At 38.9% G+C, this 16,120-nt stretch overlaps 1 protein-coding gene across 4 annotated transcripts in view; it reads right to left on the minus strand.

The window, feature by feature from the left end:
• Positions 1-16,120, minus strand: part of Dip2c (disco interacting protein 2 homolog C) — a 430,083-nt gene that overhangs the window by 117,353 nt on the left and 296,610 nt on the right. For all 4 annotated transcript variants that reach the window (XM_059263427.1, XM_059263426.1, XM_059263425.1 and 1 more), the window contains 6 exons: positions 15,852-15,961; positions 15,569-15,671; positions 13,445-13,509; positions 9,186-9,279; positions 8,934-9,053; positions 7,244-7,358 (listed from right to left, as the gene is read on the minus strand). In XM_059263427.1, the coding sequence (XP_059119410.1) occupies positions 7,244-7,358; positions 8,934-9,053; positions 9,186-9,279; positions 13,445-13,509; positions 15,569-15,671; positions 15,852-15,961 (607 nt within the window). The remainder of the gene's footprint in view (positions 1-7,243; positions 7,359-8,933; positions 9,054-9,185; positions 9,280-13,444; positions 13,510-15,568; positions 15,672-15,851; positions 15,962-16,120) is intronic.

Raw genomic sequence — 16,120 nt, forward strand, 5'->3', positions numbered from 1 at the left:
TTATTAATGTGGAAAAAGTTCAACATTCATTTCCTCCAGCTGACTGATGGATTCTAAAGATGTGTATGTTTTGTAGAAGGAGCTCAGGCATCCTCCCCTTGACACCACTTGACATATGGACTCCATCAATACAACCACTTTGTTCACTATTCTCACAAAACAGTCCTAGGTAATAGTTTATGCCAGCATGCACATCTGTCTTTTGTGTTTGTCTTCCAAACACTGTAAATTCACAGATGACACCCTATCCTTCTGAACACCTTCCATACTCATGCCTCTGTTCACTGCTGCTTAATATCCTGTTCAAGACAGTGGTTTTATACTGACTATCCATCTACAATATCCTGATCAGATGGGTAGATTCATGAAAGCATGTGACAAGAACACTTTTCTAATGAACATTTCATTAGGAGGATAAACAACCATGCAGCTGTCACCCAGTCCAACCTCACTGCCCTGAGCAGCCACTGTCAGGATGAAATGTTTTTGAAACCAATTAGGAACCACATCCTTGGCAACTCATGGCAGTCAATAGTAAGAAATTCCTTCCTTTAGAACAGTGGTTCTCAACCTCCCTAATGCTGTGACCCTTTAGTATAGTTCCTCATGTGTGGTGACCTCCAATCATAAAATTACTTTGTTACTTCATAACTGCAATTTTTCTTCTATTAAGAATTGTAATGTAAATATCTGATATGCAGGATATCTGATATGCAATCCTGTAAAAAAGTAACTGGACCCCTAAAGGGGTTGTGACCCATAGGTTGAGAACCACTGCTTTAAAACAAATATGCCAGGTTTTTGGCTTTCATAGCAAATTAACTTTGGGATGACTTTTTTATGTCCCCACACAATTATTCCTTATGAGCATCCTTTATCCTTATAGGGACTGTCTTGCCAGCTGTACTCAGTGTCTCTCTAGGATGTTACAGTGTAACATACATGTTTCATTAGCATTACATACTAGTTCTGGCATTCCATTTCATCAACAATGACCTTGCTAAATTTGTCAGTAAATTACTGCTTTGGATTCAGAAGATATATTTTCACCACAGATGTTTGAAATCTTGATGCAATCTCTTTTGGGGAACTAATGGTCTATGTTCCCCAGGCTTGTCTTCAACTCTTGGGTTCAGGTTATCCTTCCTTCTTAGCATTTAAATATATGCTAATATGGGTATGGATCACACCTTGCTATGCTCTGCCTTTTCTTAAAAATTTGTACAATCGTCCTCATGAATATTTACAATACCCTCAACTTTGTAGTGATAGATCTCTACTTGTTTCCACATTATCATGGCTTTAAGTGGCACAGGCACACTGGAATATTGACAGACCCATTCTGAACAAGGTTAAGAACTCTCCCTTCTCAGTTTCATGCACTGTTTCTTTAGTTTTTGTTAACTTGGTTCATCACCTTCGGTACACAATTCCAATAGAGTACCCCTCTTGGCTTCAGGTTATACATGGAGGTCATTCTAATATCAACAATTTCTTTAAGATGCTTTGTATGTGTAACAGTGAACAGTTTAGCTTTCTGTGCATGAGTCAAAAGCTTCTTTTTCCTTGTATTATCCATGGAAAAACTGTGGGTCCATCCCTTCTTCCTTTCCTCAACATTTCCCAGAGTAGTTTTACACAATATAGCAGAATTAAATAAATCATGCAATGGTTAATGCTCATGGGCTTGTCTTCCTAGGGGGTATCCTGGGGAACTTGTTATTAGCATTCTTGACCTTCATATATGCCATGTTATCACTCCTTGTGAATATGCTTCAGTGGCAGAATGAAGGTGTGCCTGGAATAGGGACTCAGAAAGTAACAGGGTCAGTATACAACCCCCATTCCTCTACTGGCTTCCAGACTGTTCAGAGGAACTGGGAAAGGACTTTGTACAGATGAACTAAACTCAGCCAGGCAAACTCTAAAGGACTGAAGTATCCCTGGCCCTGGAATTACTGTCATCCAGAGACATAAACAGAGATGGGACCATCAGAGAAGAAGCATACTATTTTGCTCTCTACTTAACAAAGGGAAGATGGCACCATGGGGCAGAGGTAGTCCCCTGACACTGGAAGAGAAATGGAACCAGCTTCAGGGAAGGACACACCAAGGTCCTCCGTGAGGGGCTGTTTTTCTTTTCTCACTTAGTCAAAACTTAGAGAAGAAAGTAAAGTAATTTCTAGAGATTAGATCACTTGGATTTTCAGTGGAACCAATTTAGACCCAGATTGTAGGCAAGAATTGAACTGTCAAGAAATATATTATTTCCTACTAGTTGAGATAACTAAGAAAAAAATGTGTGTTGTAAACCCATAGAAAATAGTTGCATTTATTACTTCATGAACATACTTGCTCACTGAACACAGAATTTGGTCTCATATTCTGCTCTGTTTCCAGAGAATACATGGTGATGTGCTTCATGGAAATGAGGATAAACTGAAGATGTTACAGCACCTACTTAGTGTTATAATATTTTTCTTTTTAATTTATATGTGTCTACATACGTGTGTGTGTGTGTGTGTGTGTGTGTGTGTGTGTGTGTGTGTGTATGCATGTGGAGGTCAGAGATTGATATGGGGTGTCTTCCTAAATTACTCTCCATCTTATGTTTTGAGACAGGATCTTTCATTGAACCTGGAGCTCAACTGTTTGTCTGACCAATAAGTCCCACCTAAAGATCTTCCTCTGTCTCTGTTTCCCAATGCTACAATTATAGGTGTGCATTGTGTGCCCAGCACCCACTCCCACTTTCTTTCTTTTTCTTTTTCTTTCTTTCTTTCTTTCTTTCTTTCTTTCTTTCTTTCTTTCTTTCTTTCTTTCTTTCTTTCTTTCTTTTTTTTTTGGTTTTTCGAGACAGTGTTTCTCTGTGTAGCTTTGTGCCTTTCCTAGAACTCACTCTGTAGCCCAGGCTGGCCTCAAACTCACAGAGATCTCCTGGCTCTGACTCCCGAGTGCTGGGATTAAAGGCATGCGCCACCACCGCCCGGCTCTACTCCCACTATCAAAGCATAGATAGTGGGGATTGAACTCAGTCCTCATGCATATATACTAAGCACTTTACTAAGCCATCCCCCTAGCCCCTTATATCTTTCCAGATATTTTCTTTTCTATAGATATTTAAAACCTACAGATCTCATAGAAACTGTTTCCAGGTCCTATAGTATCTTATGGTAACAATCTCAGTCACATTAGCTTGCACAAAAGGACTCTAGCATGCCATGTTTGGGGCAGTACTGTAGTAACTACAGCTATAAGTATGAGTAACAGACTCCAAGAGAACATACACTAGCTTGTGCCAGAGATGTCAAACAGCAAGGGTTGAATGCAAGGATATAAAAGTGAATTAAAAGAAATGTTTTTTTTCATTTTTTGAGATAGGGTTTCTCTGTGTAGTTTTGGTGCCTTTCCTGGATCTTGCTCTGTAGACCAGGCTGGCCTCGAACTCACAGAGATCTGTCTGGCTCTGCCTCCAGAGTGCTGGGATTAAAGGTGTATGCCACCGCCACCGATCGAATAAATCGAATTCTTAAGGCTTATAAAATGTTCTTACTGAAAATAGCTCAGGATTATACACAGATATTTTGACTCCCAAAATGACAAACCTTTCCTTTTTTGACCTATAATCTTTAAATTTCTGGAGGAAAAAAAAGTCTACATGAGAATTTGTCAGTGAAATCATTTGACAAAAATTCTGACAAGGTAACCAGTCATGGTAACAAATGCTTGTAATCCTGATACTTGTGAGACTGAGGCAGGAAGGTTCTGTGGTGGTTTGAATAGGAATGGTCCCCATAGGCTTATATGTTTGAATGCTTGCTCATCAAGGAGTGGCACTATTCAAGAAGGACTAAGAGGTGTGGCCTTGTTGGAGGAGGTATGTCAGTAGGGGTTGGCTTTGAGGTTTCAAAAAGCACATGCCAGGTCCATTGTCTCTCTGTATGCTGCCTACAGATCAGGTTGTAGCTCTTAGCTATTGCCCCAGCACCATGCCTCCCTGCATGCTGCCATGGTTTTCACATTAATGATAATGGACTAAATCTCTAAAACTATAAGCAAGCCCCCAGTTAAATACTTTCTTTTATAAGAGTTGCCTTGGTCATGGTGTCTCTTCACAGCAATGGAACAGAGAATAAAACAGGGTCCAAGTTCAACATATCAATACTCTGTGTTTCAAGAAAACAAAACCAACAACAACAATTAAATTAGCCCCAATGATTGTATCACATAATCCATCTTCTGCTCAGTTAACACCACTTAAAAAATGGCAATGAAAACAAACAGTGTCCTTTGAGACTAAAGAACCTAGATCCTTTTTGTGTGTGTGTGTGATGATCTTTTATAACATCTAAGACCTACAGTGAAAATCTCACCATGAAGAACACATTTTTGGGAAGAGCAAATTATCCAGTCATATCTATATGGGGATCACATTTGTGACTTTTTTAGTGGCTGTGTTTCTATTTAACAGCATTGTAAAATCTTAAACATTCATACAAAGGACAATTTAGAGACTACTGTATCCAATTCTCTCACTTTTTTTTTTTTTTTTTTTTTTTTTTTGGTTTTTCGAGACAGGGTTTCTCTGTGTAGCTGTGTGCCTTTCCTGGAACTCACTTGGTAGCCCAGGCTGGCCTCGAACTCACAAAGATCCACCTGCCTCTGCCTTCCAAGTGCTGGGATTAAAGGCGTGTGCCACCACCGCCCAGACTATTCTCTCACCTTTCATGGAATAAACTAAGGTTCAACAACAAGTGCTTTGGTGACAGTTATGTGGCCAAGCATCAGTAAGGCTGAGCTCAAACTTAAGACTTTAGACCTTTGGCCCCTACCGAACTTGATGCTCTATCTTCTTGATATCTACTCTTAGGAGCACAAATCAAACACATTTAAAAACTGATCTTGGAAGAGGATAATTTGGATAAATCTCCTGTGCTATACAACCCTAAGTGTGTTTCACATTTCAAGGTCAAACACAAATGTCATGTTCTTCAGAGAGCACCTACAGTATAATAATTCTAAAGGATGAAGACTAGGTAGACTCTTGCCAATAACATGTTTCATCATCCATTTAAAGATGTGACAGTCATAATTTCTAGTTTGACAAGATTAAAAGTAGCTCATACTTTGAAAAATTTCATTTTCTTAGGCCCACATTCTAGTTAATAATACAACAAAAATCTAAGAACATCACAGGTTTTCTTACCTATGGAAATTATCTGTAATGGGTAAATTTAATCGTCAGCTTCACTGGAAGTGGAATTACCTAGGGAATAAACCTCTTAGGGGCATATGTAATGGTATTTGCAGAAAGGTTTAACTGAGGAGAGAAGATACATTCTGAATGAAAGTGGTATCATCTAATGAACTGGGGTTCCAACTGAACAAAAAGGACAAAGCTAGCTGAACACCAGCATTCATCTTTCTCAGTCTCTTGGCTATTGATGCAATGTAAACTGTTGCCTCACACAGTCTTGCTACCATGCCTTCCCTGCCCCAATGGACTGTATCTTCAATCTGTAGACAAAAACGAGCCCTTCCTTTTCTAAGTTGCTTTTGTCAAATATTTCATTATAGCAACAAGAAAAGTAACTAATATACTCTGCTGGGGATGTCTTTCTGTATGCTGTGAACGTGTTGCTCTGATTGGTTGATAAATAAAACATTGATTTGCCCGTAGCCAGGCAGGAAGTATCTACGGGCAGGATAAGCACGGAGAATTTTGGGAAGTGGAAGGCTAAGTAAGGAGATGCTGTCAGCTGCCGCCGCCATGAGAAGTAAGATGTAAAGTACCAGTAAGCCATAAGCCACATGGCAACTTATAGATTAATAGAAATGTGTTAATTTAAGATATAAGCACTAGATAGCAAGAAGCCTGCCATGGCTATACAGTTTACAAGTAATATAAGTCTCTGTGTGTTTAGTTGGGTCTGAGCAGCTGCGGGCCCAAGTGGGACTGGAGAAGACTCCAGCTACAATACTCTTCAGATCAATATTTTTAGGAAGCTCTATTTTTAATTTTTAAAAATTCTTTGACAATTTCAAACATGTGTAATATGTTTTGTTTGTTTTCATCATCCCATTACCCTCCCTTCATCTTCCCACTCAAGCTGAGCCTCCTCTAAACAAGTTCCCCTGATACTTTTATGACTTTGGTTTTTACATGTGTATGACCCACTGAATTTAATTAGGGATGGAACTCTCTTCTACTGAAATAAAGCACAGCTTCTACTTTCGAACACTGAGTTCGCAATGTGAAGTATACATCCATTACATGGAATAAAAAAGCTACTAAAGAGGTAGGCCCCAAAACAATGAAAAATAACAGGTTTTAAACTAACATAAACTTCTTTATGTTAATGTTGATAATTGAGAGGCTGAAGTGGGGATTGACAACCAGCTCCAATTACTGATGATGCTGATCAGGTGATCCTTCCTTGCATCCTCTTACAGGGCTGGGCTTTTCTAATTGGAATAGAATAAATTTTATATCTCCATAACTACTTCCCCTCCCCTGTACTGTACTGTTCTGAAGCAAACTGGAGTGACTTATGATCAACAGTGAGTAATGTTGTTCCCAGCCAAAGCATCTCAGAATACTTAATGGTCAGGCTGTGAGATAGCTGGTTATCACAGTCCTCAGAGCTCCTGATATGCCACCATGTTGCTCAAAAGCTCAGAAAACCAGGGTTTCTTTTCCTTTCCTTCCTTTCTTTTTTTGCAACAGATCTTACTATGTGATGCCTAAGCTGGCCTGAAACCCACTATGTAGACCAGGTAGGCCTTGAACTCACAGAAATCCAGCTGCCTCTGCCTCCCACATGCTGGGATCAAAGGTGTGTGCTTTTCTATATCTGGCTAAGTTTCTTAAAGTACATTTTTCCATGGGCCAAAAAGTAGAGATAAAAAGGAAACCACACATCTAGGATCATGGTTCAACATTTACTTCATTCCACTCCCTAAATTAAAAACCAGAGATTTATACAAGCCAATGAAAATTGAGTACTGCTACTTGAAAATCATATTCCTTATACAGAGTTCTAACAACTTGGGAAAGACAATGAAACTGGAGAAAACCAGAAATATTTCTCTAAGCAATCTAGAAAATTCAAGAGATTCCATTCTTACCAACCATGGAAAACTTGAAGGCTATTCCTATGCTCACACTAAGCACTACCATGACTTCCCCCTTTCAGCTGTTCCATTAGGATAGCTGTATACTATAACTGACATCATCCAGTACCTCCGGATTGCCACAGTGAGGGCCTCTGGTGAGCTGGCACAGGGACAGATGACCTCCTGTCGAAGGCCTTTACTCTGGAAGACATTGAGAAATGCATCACAAGAAGAAATAGACCCTGGAGGGAAAGAGGAACAATGGTTAGATAAATGTAACACTGTGGTTGACTTAAAATTATTCTATAATAGTAAAATAATTTTAAAGTTAGGATTTGGACATAAACAGAGTAAGGCATCATAGAGAAACAAAACATTAACTACAATTTATTGTTTATGTTATACTGAAAGCCTGCGGAAAAAGAATTCAGCTAGGCGGTGGTGGCCCACACCTTTAATCTTAGCACTCGGGAGGCAGAAGCAGGTGGATCTCCATGAGTTCGAGGCCAGCCTGGGCTACAGAATGAGTTCCAGGAAAGGCGCCAAAGCTACACAGAGAAACCCTGTCTCGAAAAAATAAAAAAAAAAAAAAAAAAAAGAATTCAAAAACTGCAACTTCTATACATAAGACTAAAGAATTCTTTGTTGACTAATGAATTTATTTTATAAACTTTCCTGAAACCTGGTCTACCACCTTCAGGATGCAAATTCCAGAAAAATGTGTCAATCTAAACAAAGAAAACGTCTTAGATGAATTTGCATTAATTGCTAAGAAGCCATAAAATAGCTGACTTTCAAATACAAATTTAATTTGTTTTATGCAAGATGTTCTGTGGTGATGTATATTAAAATTAATTATTTAATTAGTTCATAGTTTATTCAATTATTTTAGAAGTGAAGGAATCATTTATAAACCAAGTTTATATCTGTTTCTAAGTTCACTTTCACCCATCAGGCATCAAGAAAGCATAGCCTGCTTTAATTTAGAAATACAGCTAAGCAGGGTTTACAGATGAGGTGACAAACAGTCTTTCATTCAGTTCTAGTTTGACACATGGCTTCTGACTTTATAGACTTGTTTCACAAAAACAAGCTATTTCAAGGCATTTAAAGAATATTTTATAGAAATGCTAACTTATTATATCTGAGTTTTTATTAAAGTATTTTATAACAAAGTTTTATTAAAAATGAAAGCTTAGCTGGGATGCGAAGAGGTGCATGCCTTTTCTCAGCACCTGGAAGGCAGAGACAGGTGGACGGATCTCTGTGAGATCAAGGCCAGCCTGGTCTACAGAGTGAGTTCCAGAACAGCCAGGACTGTTACACAGAGAAACCCTGTCTTGAAAAACCAATAATAAATAAATAAATAAATAAATAAATAAATAAATAAATAAATAAAGCGAGCAACCTTAATGCTGATCAATACAACTATAGTAGACCATAAAACAGTATTTCCTAAGCTTTTATTCTTTGCTAAAGAACTATACCTAGGAATTGACTCTTTTAATCCTCAAGCATTATGCTCTAGCTACCATTGTAGAGTTGAGAAAACAAAATTCAAAAAAGAACTATCTCTATAGAACCAGAATGTTTCTTTTGATTCTAGGCCTGCAGCCTGTAAACACCTTGTCCTTAACCACTCTGTTATCCTGGTCTTTAAGAAGAATACTGCTTGGTTGTTTTAAGATAATCTCAACCAAGACACAGACTAGGAAAACAACAACAATAAAAACATCAAAGTGACAAGAACAACATGTGGAAAACAAGGAACTTTGACGCTTGCCCATCTTGGAATCTACAATTGATGCTTCACTTACAGGGATTTGCTCCGTCAGCCACTATTAACATGCGAAGGGAGGACAGGTTGACATCTCTCTGATCTCTATGTGCTACAAGTGCCCAGTGCATGTCTCTTGATTTCACACAAGCCACTTTTGCTACAAAGGAAAATAGAAGTTGATATGTCACTACCAGACTGTGTGAAGCTGAAAAAGACAGGTAATTGCAATTCATGGGGAATGGTGAATTATCTTGTCACCAAATCACCCACAGACCCAGAAGAGACCAACCTTTGTACTGGCAGACCTTCTGGATCCAGGAGAGGGGGTTTACCTTCATCAGTGAGTACGGGATGCTGATGACATGCATCATGTTCATGACACTCTGAAACCAATGATGAACACAAGAGGTAAGAAAAGAGGTTGGGATACAAGATGAGGGGGTTCACTGTTCTGATGTAGGGAAAACAAGTAAGCCATGGCTCAGCAGGTAAAAGAATAAACATGAGCACCTCAAGGATGTACTGCGGTTGACAAATGCAAGAGGAGCTTTTGGGAGACAAGCAGATAGCTGACTCAAGTGAGGCTCAATATTATTAAGGTATACTTAGGTACAATCCTTTTAGACAAAGGACCTCTTGGAGATTAGCTCATCTTCTCTACTCCTCAACTACTCCTGATCGAGTCAAACAATTTAAGTTCCAAATCCTTTTCTCATTAAAATCTTGTATTAAAAAGAACCTCAAAAGATATTTTTCAAAAGCGATACACAGGGTTGGGGAAATAGTTCAGTTGGTGAAGTGTCTGCCAGCCAAGCATGAGAACATAAATTCTGATCCTCCAGTACCCATGAAAAAGCTGTAAATGGTGCTATGTGTCTGTAACTCCAACACTTGGGGGAGTGAAGAGGCACAGACAGGGAAATCCTTGAAGGTCATTGGTTAGTCAGCCTAATCCAATCAATGAGCTTCAGCTTCAGAAAGAGAAGACCCTGTCTCAAAAAGATAAAGGTACCAGATGTTTAACTTTGGTTTCTATGCACATATACGCACACATGTGCACAGGAACCTGTATACATCTACACTAACAAGTATATATACCACACGCATGCACATAGGCACATACAAAAAGCACAACATACACACAACACACCATATACACTCCAAATAAGAAGAGGATACATAAATACTTAAGATATTTATGAAAAAATGCTCATCACAGCAAACCAGGGAAATGGAAGTCAAAATTAAATCAGTTATCATCCCTCTCAGAATGGCTATTACAAAAAAAAAGAGAAAGAAAGAAAGAAAGAAAGAAAGAAAGAAAGAAAGAAAGAAAGAAAGAAAGAAAGATGAAAAGAAAGAAAAATGCTAGTAAATACTCAGAGAAAGGGTAATCTTAAAAAAACTTGGTGAGAATGTACATTCGTATAGCCATAGTGAAAAACCAAATAGAAACAATAATAACAAGACAACTACAATGTGATCTATCAGGATCACTACTGGGCATATTTACAGAGGAACTGAAATCAGTATGTTGAAGAGACATCACACTCATGAGCTCACTGTAGCACTGTCTCAAACAGCCATGATACTAATTTAACCTAGGTATCTATCAATGGAGGAATGGGTAGAAAATGTAATACATATAAATAGTGGAATATTTTGAAGATATAAGAATGGAACCCTGTCATGTGTTGCAATAGGAATATAACCAGAGGACATTATGTTAATCAGTCAGGCATAGGAAGACAAAATACTGCATGGTGTTATTTATATGTGGAAGCTAAAATGTTGATCTCAAAGAAGAGGTAAATACAGTAGTGTTATTAGAAGTTTGAAATGGGAGTTACAATGGAATGAAGAGGAGGTAAATGCACACAAGATACAGCTAGATGGGAAGATTATCCTCTAATATTCTACACTTAATCTTAGTCAAATGACCAAGAAATAGTGACTTTTAATTTTCTATAGCACAGTAGGATAACAAAGGTGGACAAGATTGATAGTTTCAGAGTAACTACTAGAGAAATTCTGAATGTTTCTGGAATAACAATGATACATATGCCCACACCAATTACTCTGCTCTTATCTTAACACATATTACATATACTGAAAGTCACACAGAATTACTTACACATGTAATTGTCATTTACAAACAAATATATAACACTTAGCTTTACAGTTTTTTATTCTTAGTCTGATTCCTTTTTAAAGAAGAGTATAATAGCCATCTCCAAAATTAATGTTGCTAGTTAACAGATTATAAACAAGCAACTTTGGAAAGGTCTCAGAACCACAGTCTCCATCCAGCCTTGCCACCATAGATAGACTCTTAGTTCCTTAAAGTGGATGATGAAAGCTGACTATAAAAATGGTCAATGCACAAACGTTGTGATTAAGACTTACATGCCTTGCAGATAGATTGATCTGCAGCACAGCCCTAGGAAGTACTACAGACTGTAAACATCAAGTCAGTGCTTTGGCTTGGCTTCTGTGCCCTGGGGAATCACAGCTTCAAAGGAAGAAGCTCCAAACGAAAACGAAAAGACCACCATACATCCCCCACCAGGAATGAGTTCTCCACAGAACCTATGCAAACTCAGCTTCTGGGAGTTTCTTCCTATTGAGTTCTGGGGAGGAGCTTAAGCACCACCAAAGCACCGCCAGGATGAGGCAAAGCATATGCTACAATGTGTTCAATTATCTGGCTTTAGGAGAAGTCAACAAAAGAGACTCACAAATTGCCAGGTACTGCAGACAGGGATGTAGAACAACAGAATTAAAGTGTGTGGTCAACAAATGAGCCACTTGAGCAGAATTGGTGATACTGTCTGAGGGCGCTGGGAAGCAGGGACACAGAAGACAATGCATAATCAGAACCATGGCATGTGCTCTAGAGGTACTAACTGTAATAGTAACCATTTCCGTTCTTGAGGATGTGACAATGGAACCACATGCATCACAAAAACAGACCGGCTATGTGCTTACTCGACACCAAGCCCATCATTCTTATGCCAAACAGAACAGGTAAGACCATTACCTTTTGACTCTATTAATAGATGAATTTTGCTAGGCCCCCCAGCTACTTGGGAGGTTGAGGCAGGATAATTGTACATTCAAGGCCGGTCTAGATAACTTAGCCAAGACTCTATCTCAAAAAGAAAACCCTGCCCAGTGTGGTGGCACATACCTTTAATCCCAGCACTTGGGAGGAAGAAGCTGGAGGATCTTTATGAGTTCAAGGATCTTTATGAGTTCAAGGCCAGTCTAGTCTACAAAACAAGTTCCAGGACAGCTAGGGTTGTTACACAGAGAAACTCTGTCTCAAAAAAACCCAACCAACCAACCAAACAAACAAACAAACAAACAAACAAAAAAACCAAACAAAATATCTAGGCTGTAGCTCAATGGAAGCATTTGCCTAAGATTAAAAAAGCCCTGGACTTAATTTTCAGCACTGAAAAAAGGGTCTTGTACACATAAATATGGCATTCACTAGAGTCTCAGCTACAACAGTTTTCTTAATTCTATAACCCCAAACCTGTGTTATTCCCTCTGCAACAGCACATACCAGCAATGCCAACATTTTGAACTATTTTTCTGCATCTCCACATATAAAAGCATCCATATGTCAGAAGTAAGCCTTACTGGACTATCTACAAGATACTTTTATGTTAATGGATCATACTAATAGATCTGGCTCACCAACAAACAGTAAACTGCAATATTTATATTCTCACCATTCATGTAAAAATTACTGCAGTTTTCTACTTCAGAAAATAAATGATGTTTAGGCATAAAAAACTACTAAAAAAACAAACAAGTCAGTCAAAACTGCCCCATATAAGATAGATGGGGAATCCCAAGCACGTGTTTCTTTCTTCCTTCCGTCGTTCTTTCTTTTTCTTTTTCTTTCTTTCTTTCTTTCTTTCTTTCTTTCTTTCTTTCTTTCCTTCTTTCCTCTCTCTCTGTCCCTCTCTCTCTCAGTCTCTCTGTCTCTCTCTCTCTTTCTTTTTTAAGTGCCAAAAACACCTTTAAAATCTAAGGTTATTTCTCTCCTAAAGTACCCACAGCCAGCTCAGTAATTACTTTGCAAGTGGCACTGATAATAAGATGAACATCTGTCCATAATGCATGATAAACTTTCATTTTAAGGACAAGTCTAAAATCCTTTTTTTCCCTTGCAAATAATCTAAGAGCAAATTTCCCAACTCTTAAAAAACCAGTAAGAACATTCTGTAGAGAATGGGAAAGTGATCTTGACAGATAAGGCAATGGTAACATCAGCAGGAAACCTTCAAAGCTCACAAGATTTAAATGGGCCTTAAAAATGCCATTCTTGTAGCTGTTACCTCAATATATGGGTCCAAGATTCAAAATAGTTTTTCTGAGACCAGCTGTCCTTACTGTACTATGGCAGTAAGCTGGCTGAGTGGACAATATAACTCCTAACACAAGATTTCTTTGTTTACAATGTGAGAAGAGACTTTGCAGATGTTGGACACACTTGCATAATGATACTTTGAGGCATGAAGAGGGCTTACTTACTGTCAGTATGCCATGCCAGAGCCCCACATCCTTTTTGAAGTCTAGAACATTCACAATTGTTTCAGCTGTATAAGAAAAAAAAAAATCACAGTTTTACTTGACATGATAGAGCAGCATGAGTGAAATTGCAAGTAAAACCCATCACCTGAGGGGCCATCCTGGATCTTAGAAGAATACCATATTACTCTGTCTTTACAGAAATTTTATAGTCATTTACAGATGACCAAGCAGTGCTGGCCAGGCTAGAGAGTGTTTTCAGGATAATATTTGGGCATGTCAGTGAACTGCAATTGCTGCCCACATACCATCACTGAAAAACATCTTCCCATTATCAGACATGGTAGTGTAGGCCTGTGATGACAGCACTTGAGAGGCTAAGAGAGGATGATCACAAGGCTTGGCTATACAGCTAATTCAAAGCCAGCTTGGGCATACAGTGAGACTTCTAAAACATATCCCCAAACACAGTATTAACCATCCTATTTATGTTTTGCCTTCCTGGGGCTTTCTTTTAATTTCTCCCACATGTGACCTAGTTTTTATAACAGGGAAACATGGAGGGGGGAAGAGATTTTGGCAATGCATAGGCTTGCTTTGTCATATTAGAACTGTTTAATAGTGGTAGGGGTAGGACAATAAAGAGGTTGAGATTCCTCAAGATAGGGATGGTGTAATATTGAAGCAGCATGGCAATGAGAATTCCAAAGGGGAAAGAACAGGGGAAAAGGTGTAAAATATGTTGTTGAAAATTATTTCCAAAGACCAAGGCAATGATGCTGGACAGCTTGGCATTGAGGATTTTAGCTCTTCATTTGACCTTGTTCTTATCAAATTGATTCATTGGGCACTTCAGTCACTTGTACACAGGCTCCCAGTCACTTCTCAGTGTCCTGGGCATTTACCAATGTTAGGTCTTATGGTCTCCTCATTCCTTCTGGCAATATTTACCAAAGGCTCAAACATTCTTTCGCCTGCTCTCCTATCAGAGACTAAAATATGGAGGTAGACCAGCTAGACTAATTTGAAATACAGATATTTAAGGAAAATATCTAGATTACTTTTTATAAATTTAAAGTAGAGAAATTATATATATGTATATGTTTATATTTGCTTCTGATATATAAAGGGTGACAGCCCTGGAACTTCAAAGCATGCAGGCCAGGATACACAAGTCACTATGTTTTAACAAAAAGAATAGCAGAGATCAGAGGATATGTGTCTCTAAGTGTTAAACAGTATAACCATTAATAGAGCATGTCTAACAGACAAATTATTCTTTAAAAGGACAAGAATGGGAAGATCACATGAACAGAGGGAAAAAGGAAAGCCACTTAGAAGTAGGTTTAGGGATCACTACTTGCTTCTTCAGGTCTCAGAAACTAATGTCAGTGTAGAGTTGTCTGCTGTGACTATGCCCTCCCTGTAAAGGCAGTTGGAGCAAAAGCCAAAGGCTCTTGGAGGGGTTGCTTTAGCTCTTCCTTCTCTGTGTCCACTCAACCTTATTATCATGGTTACTGCCATACACTCTACCTCTGCTTCTCATAACTAGAGAAAACACACCAGGAAAATCAACTGTCCTCCAGTAAAGCTTGAAAACCTATTCTCAAAACTTCTTATTCAATAGTGAGGAGTGGGCTAAAACATGGCACTTAAAGAGAAAGAGCTTCCAAAGATTCACATGCTGGTGGAGACTAGCATATGTGTGCCAACTGTGAGATGAACCACACATCTTCAAACTCACTGGTAAAGTTTTAACACCTCTTATGGGGCTGTTATTATTAAATGAGGACATGGGCAGGGCTCCATAGGTGTACACATGGAAAATGTCATATGAGGACACAGTAACAATGCATTATCTAGAAGGATGGTAGAGCCCACCTTTGCCAGCATTCTCATTTCAGACTTTCCACTGCAGTCCCTGTGTCTCTGTAACACCAGTTCAAGTTGACACACTAATTCAACTACTTAAAGTGCACAAACTGATGGATGGAATTGGGCACAAACAGATTGCTACTTTGATGAGTACCAGTAAGAACCACACAAGCTGGCTTGCCATCAGGCATCCCTGGTCAGTGGGGCATCTCCAAAAACCCAGATCCAAGGGAGTCTCAGGGCCATCCACACCTTCTGTATAGCCGCAGGCCTGTGTGAGTGCCTGGCAGTGTGTCAGAAGTGCTATCCTCGTCACAGTCACCCCAAGAACGCTTCCATCTTTACACGTCTTATACTGAAACGAGACAAAAAGTATGGAAAGAGATTTGACACATTTCTGGTCCCCACTCAATAGCTTCTAGTTATTTGAGATACTTTGAGTCTCTCCACACTGGAACTAGTGTAATGAGGAGAAGTGCACACCTTTTTCCAGTATACATATCCAGACCCTGGGGAAGGATGATATCCATCTTACCTCAATATAAGCTGTGTCGTTATTTGCATCTTTGATGTGTGGAAACCAGTCGCGAGGAGGTTTAGAGAGGTGTTTTGATTCTGTGACAAACCATAGCAGCTTTGGCCAACCTTAGAAATAAATCATAAATTCCTTTTAAGTAAACAGGGCCTAGAAAACAGGTCTGCAGAATTTCTTTCTCTCTGATTACAGAGCTTGCTTTCAAACATCACTTCAGCCTACATGGAATCTCTGGCATTCCCATATGTTGAACTGAAGACAGTATCATC

The sequence above is a fragment of the Peromyscus eremicus genome, chromosome 5, assembly GCF_949786415.1.
Source record: "Peromyscus eremicus chromosome 5, PerEre_H2_v1, whole genome shotgun sequence".
NCBI classification, from domain to species: domain Eukaryota; kingdom Metazoa; phylum Chordata; class Mammalia; order Rodentia; family Cricetidae; genus Peromyscus; species Peromyscus eremicus.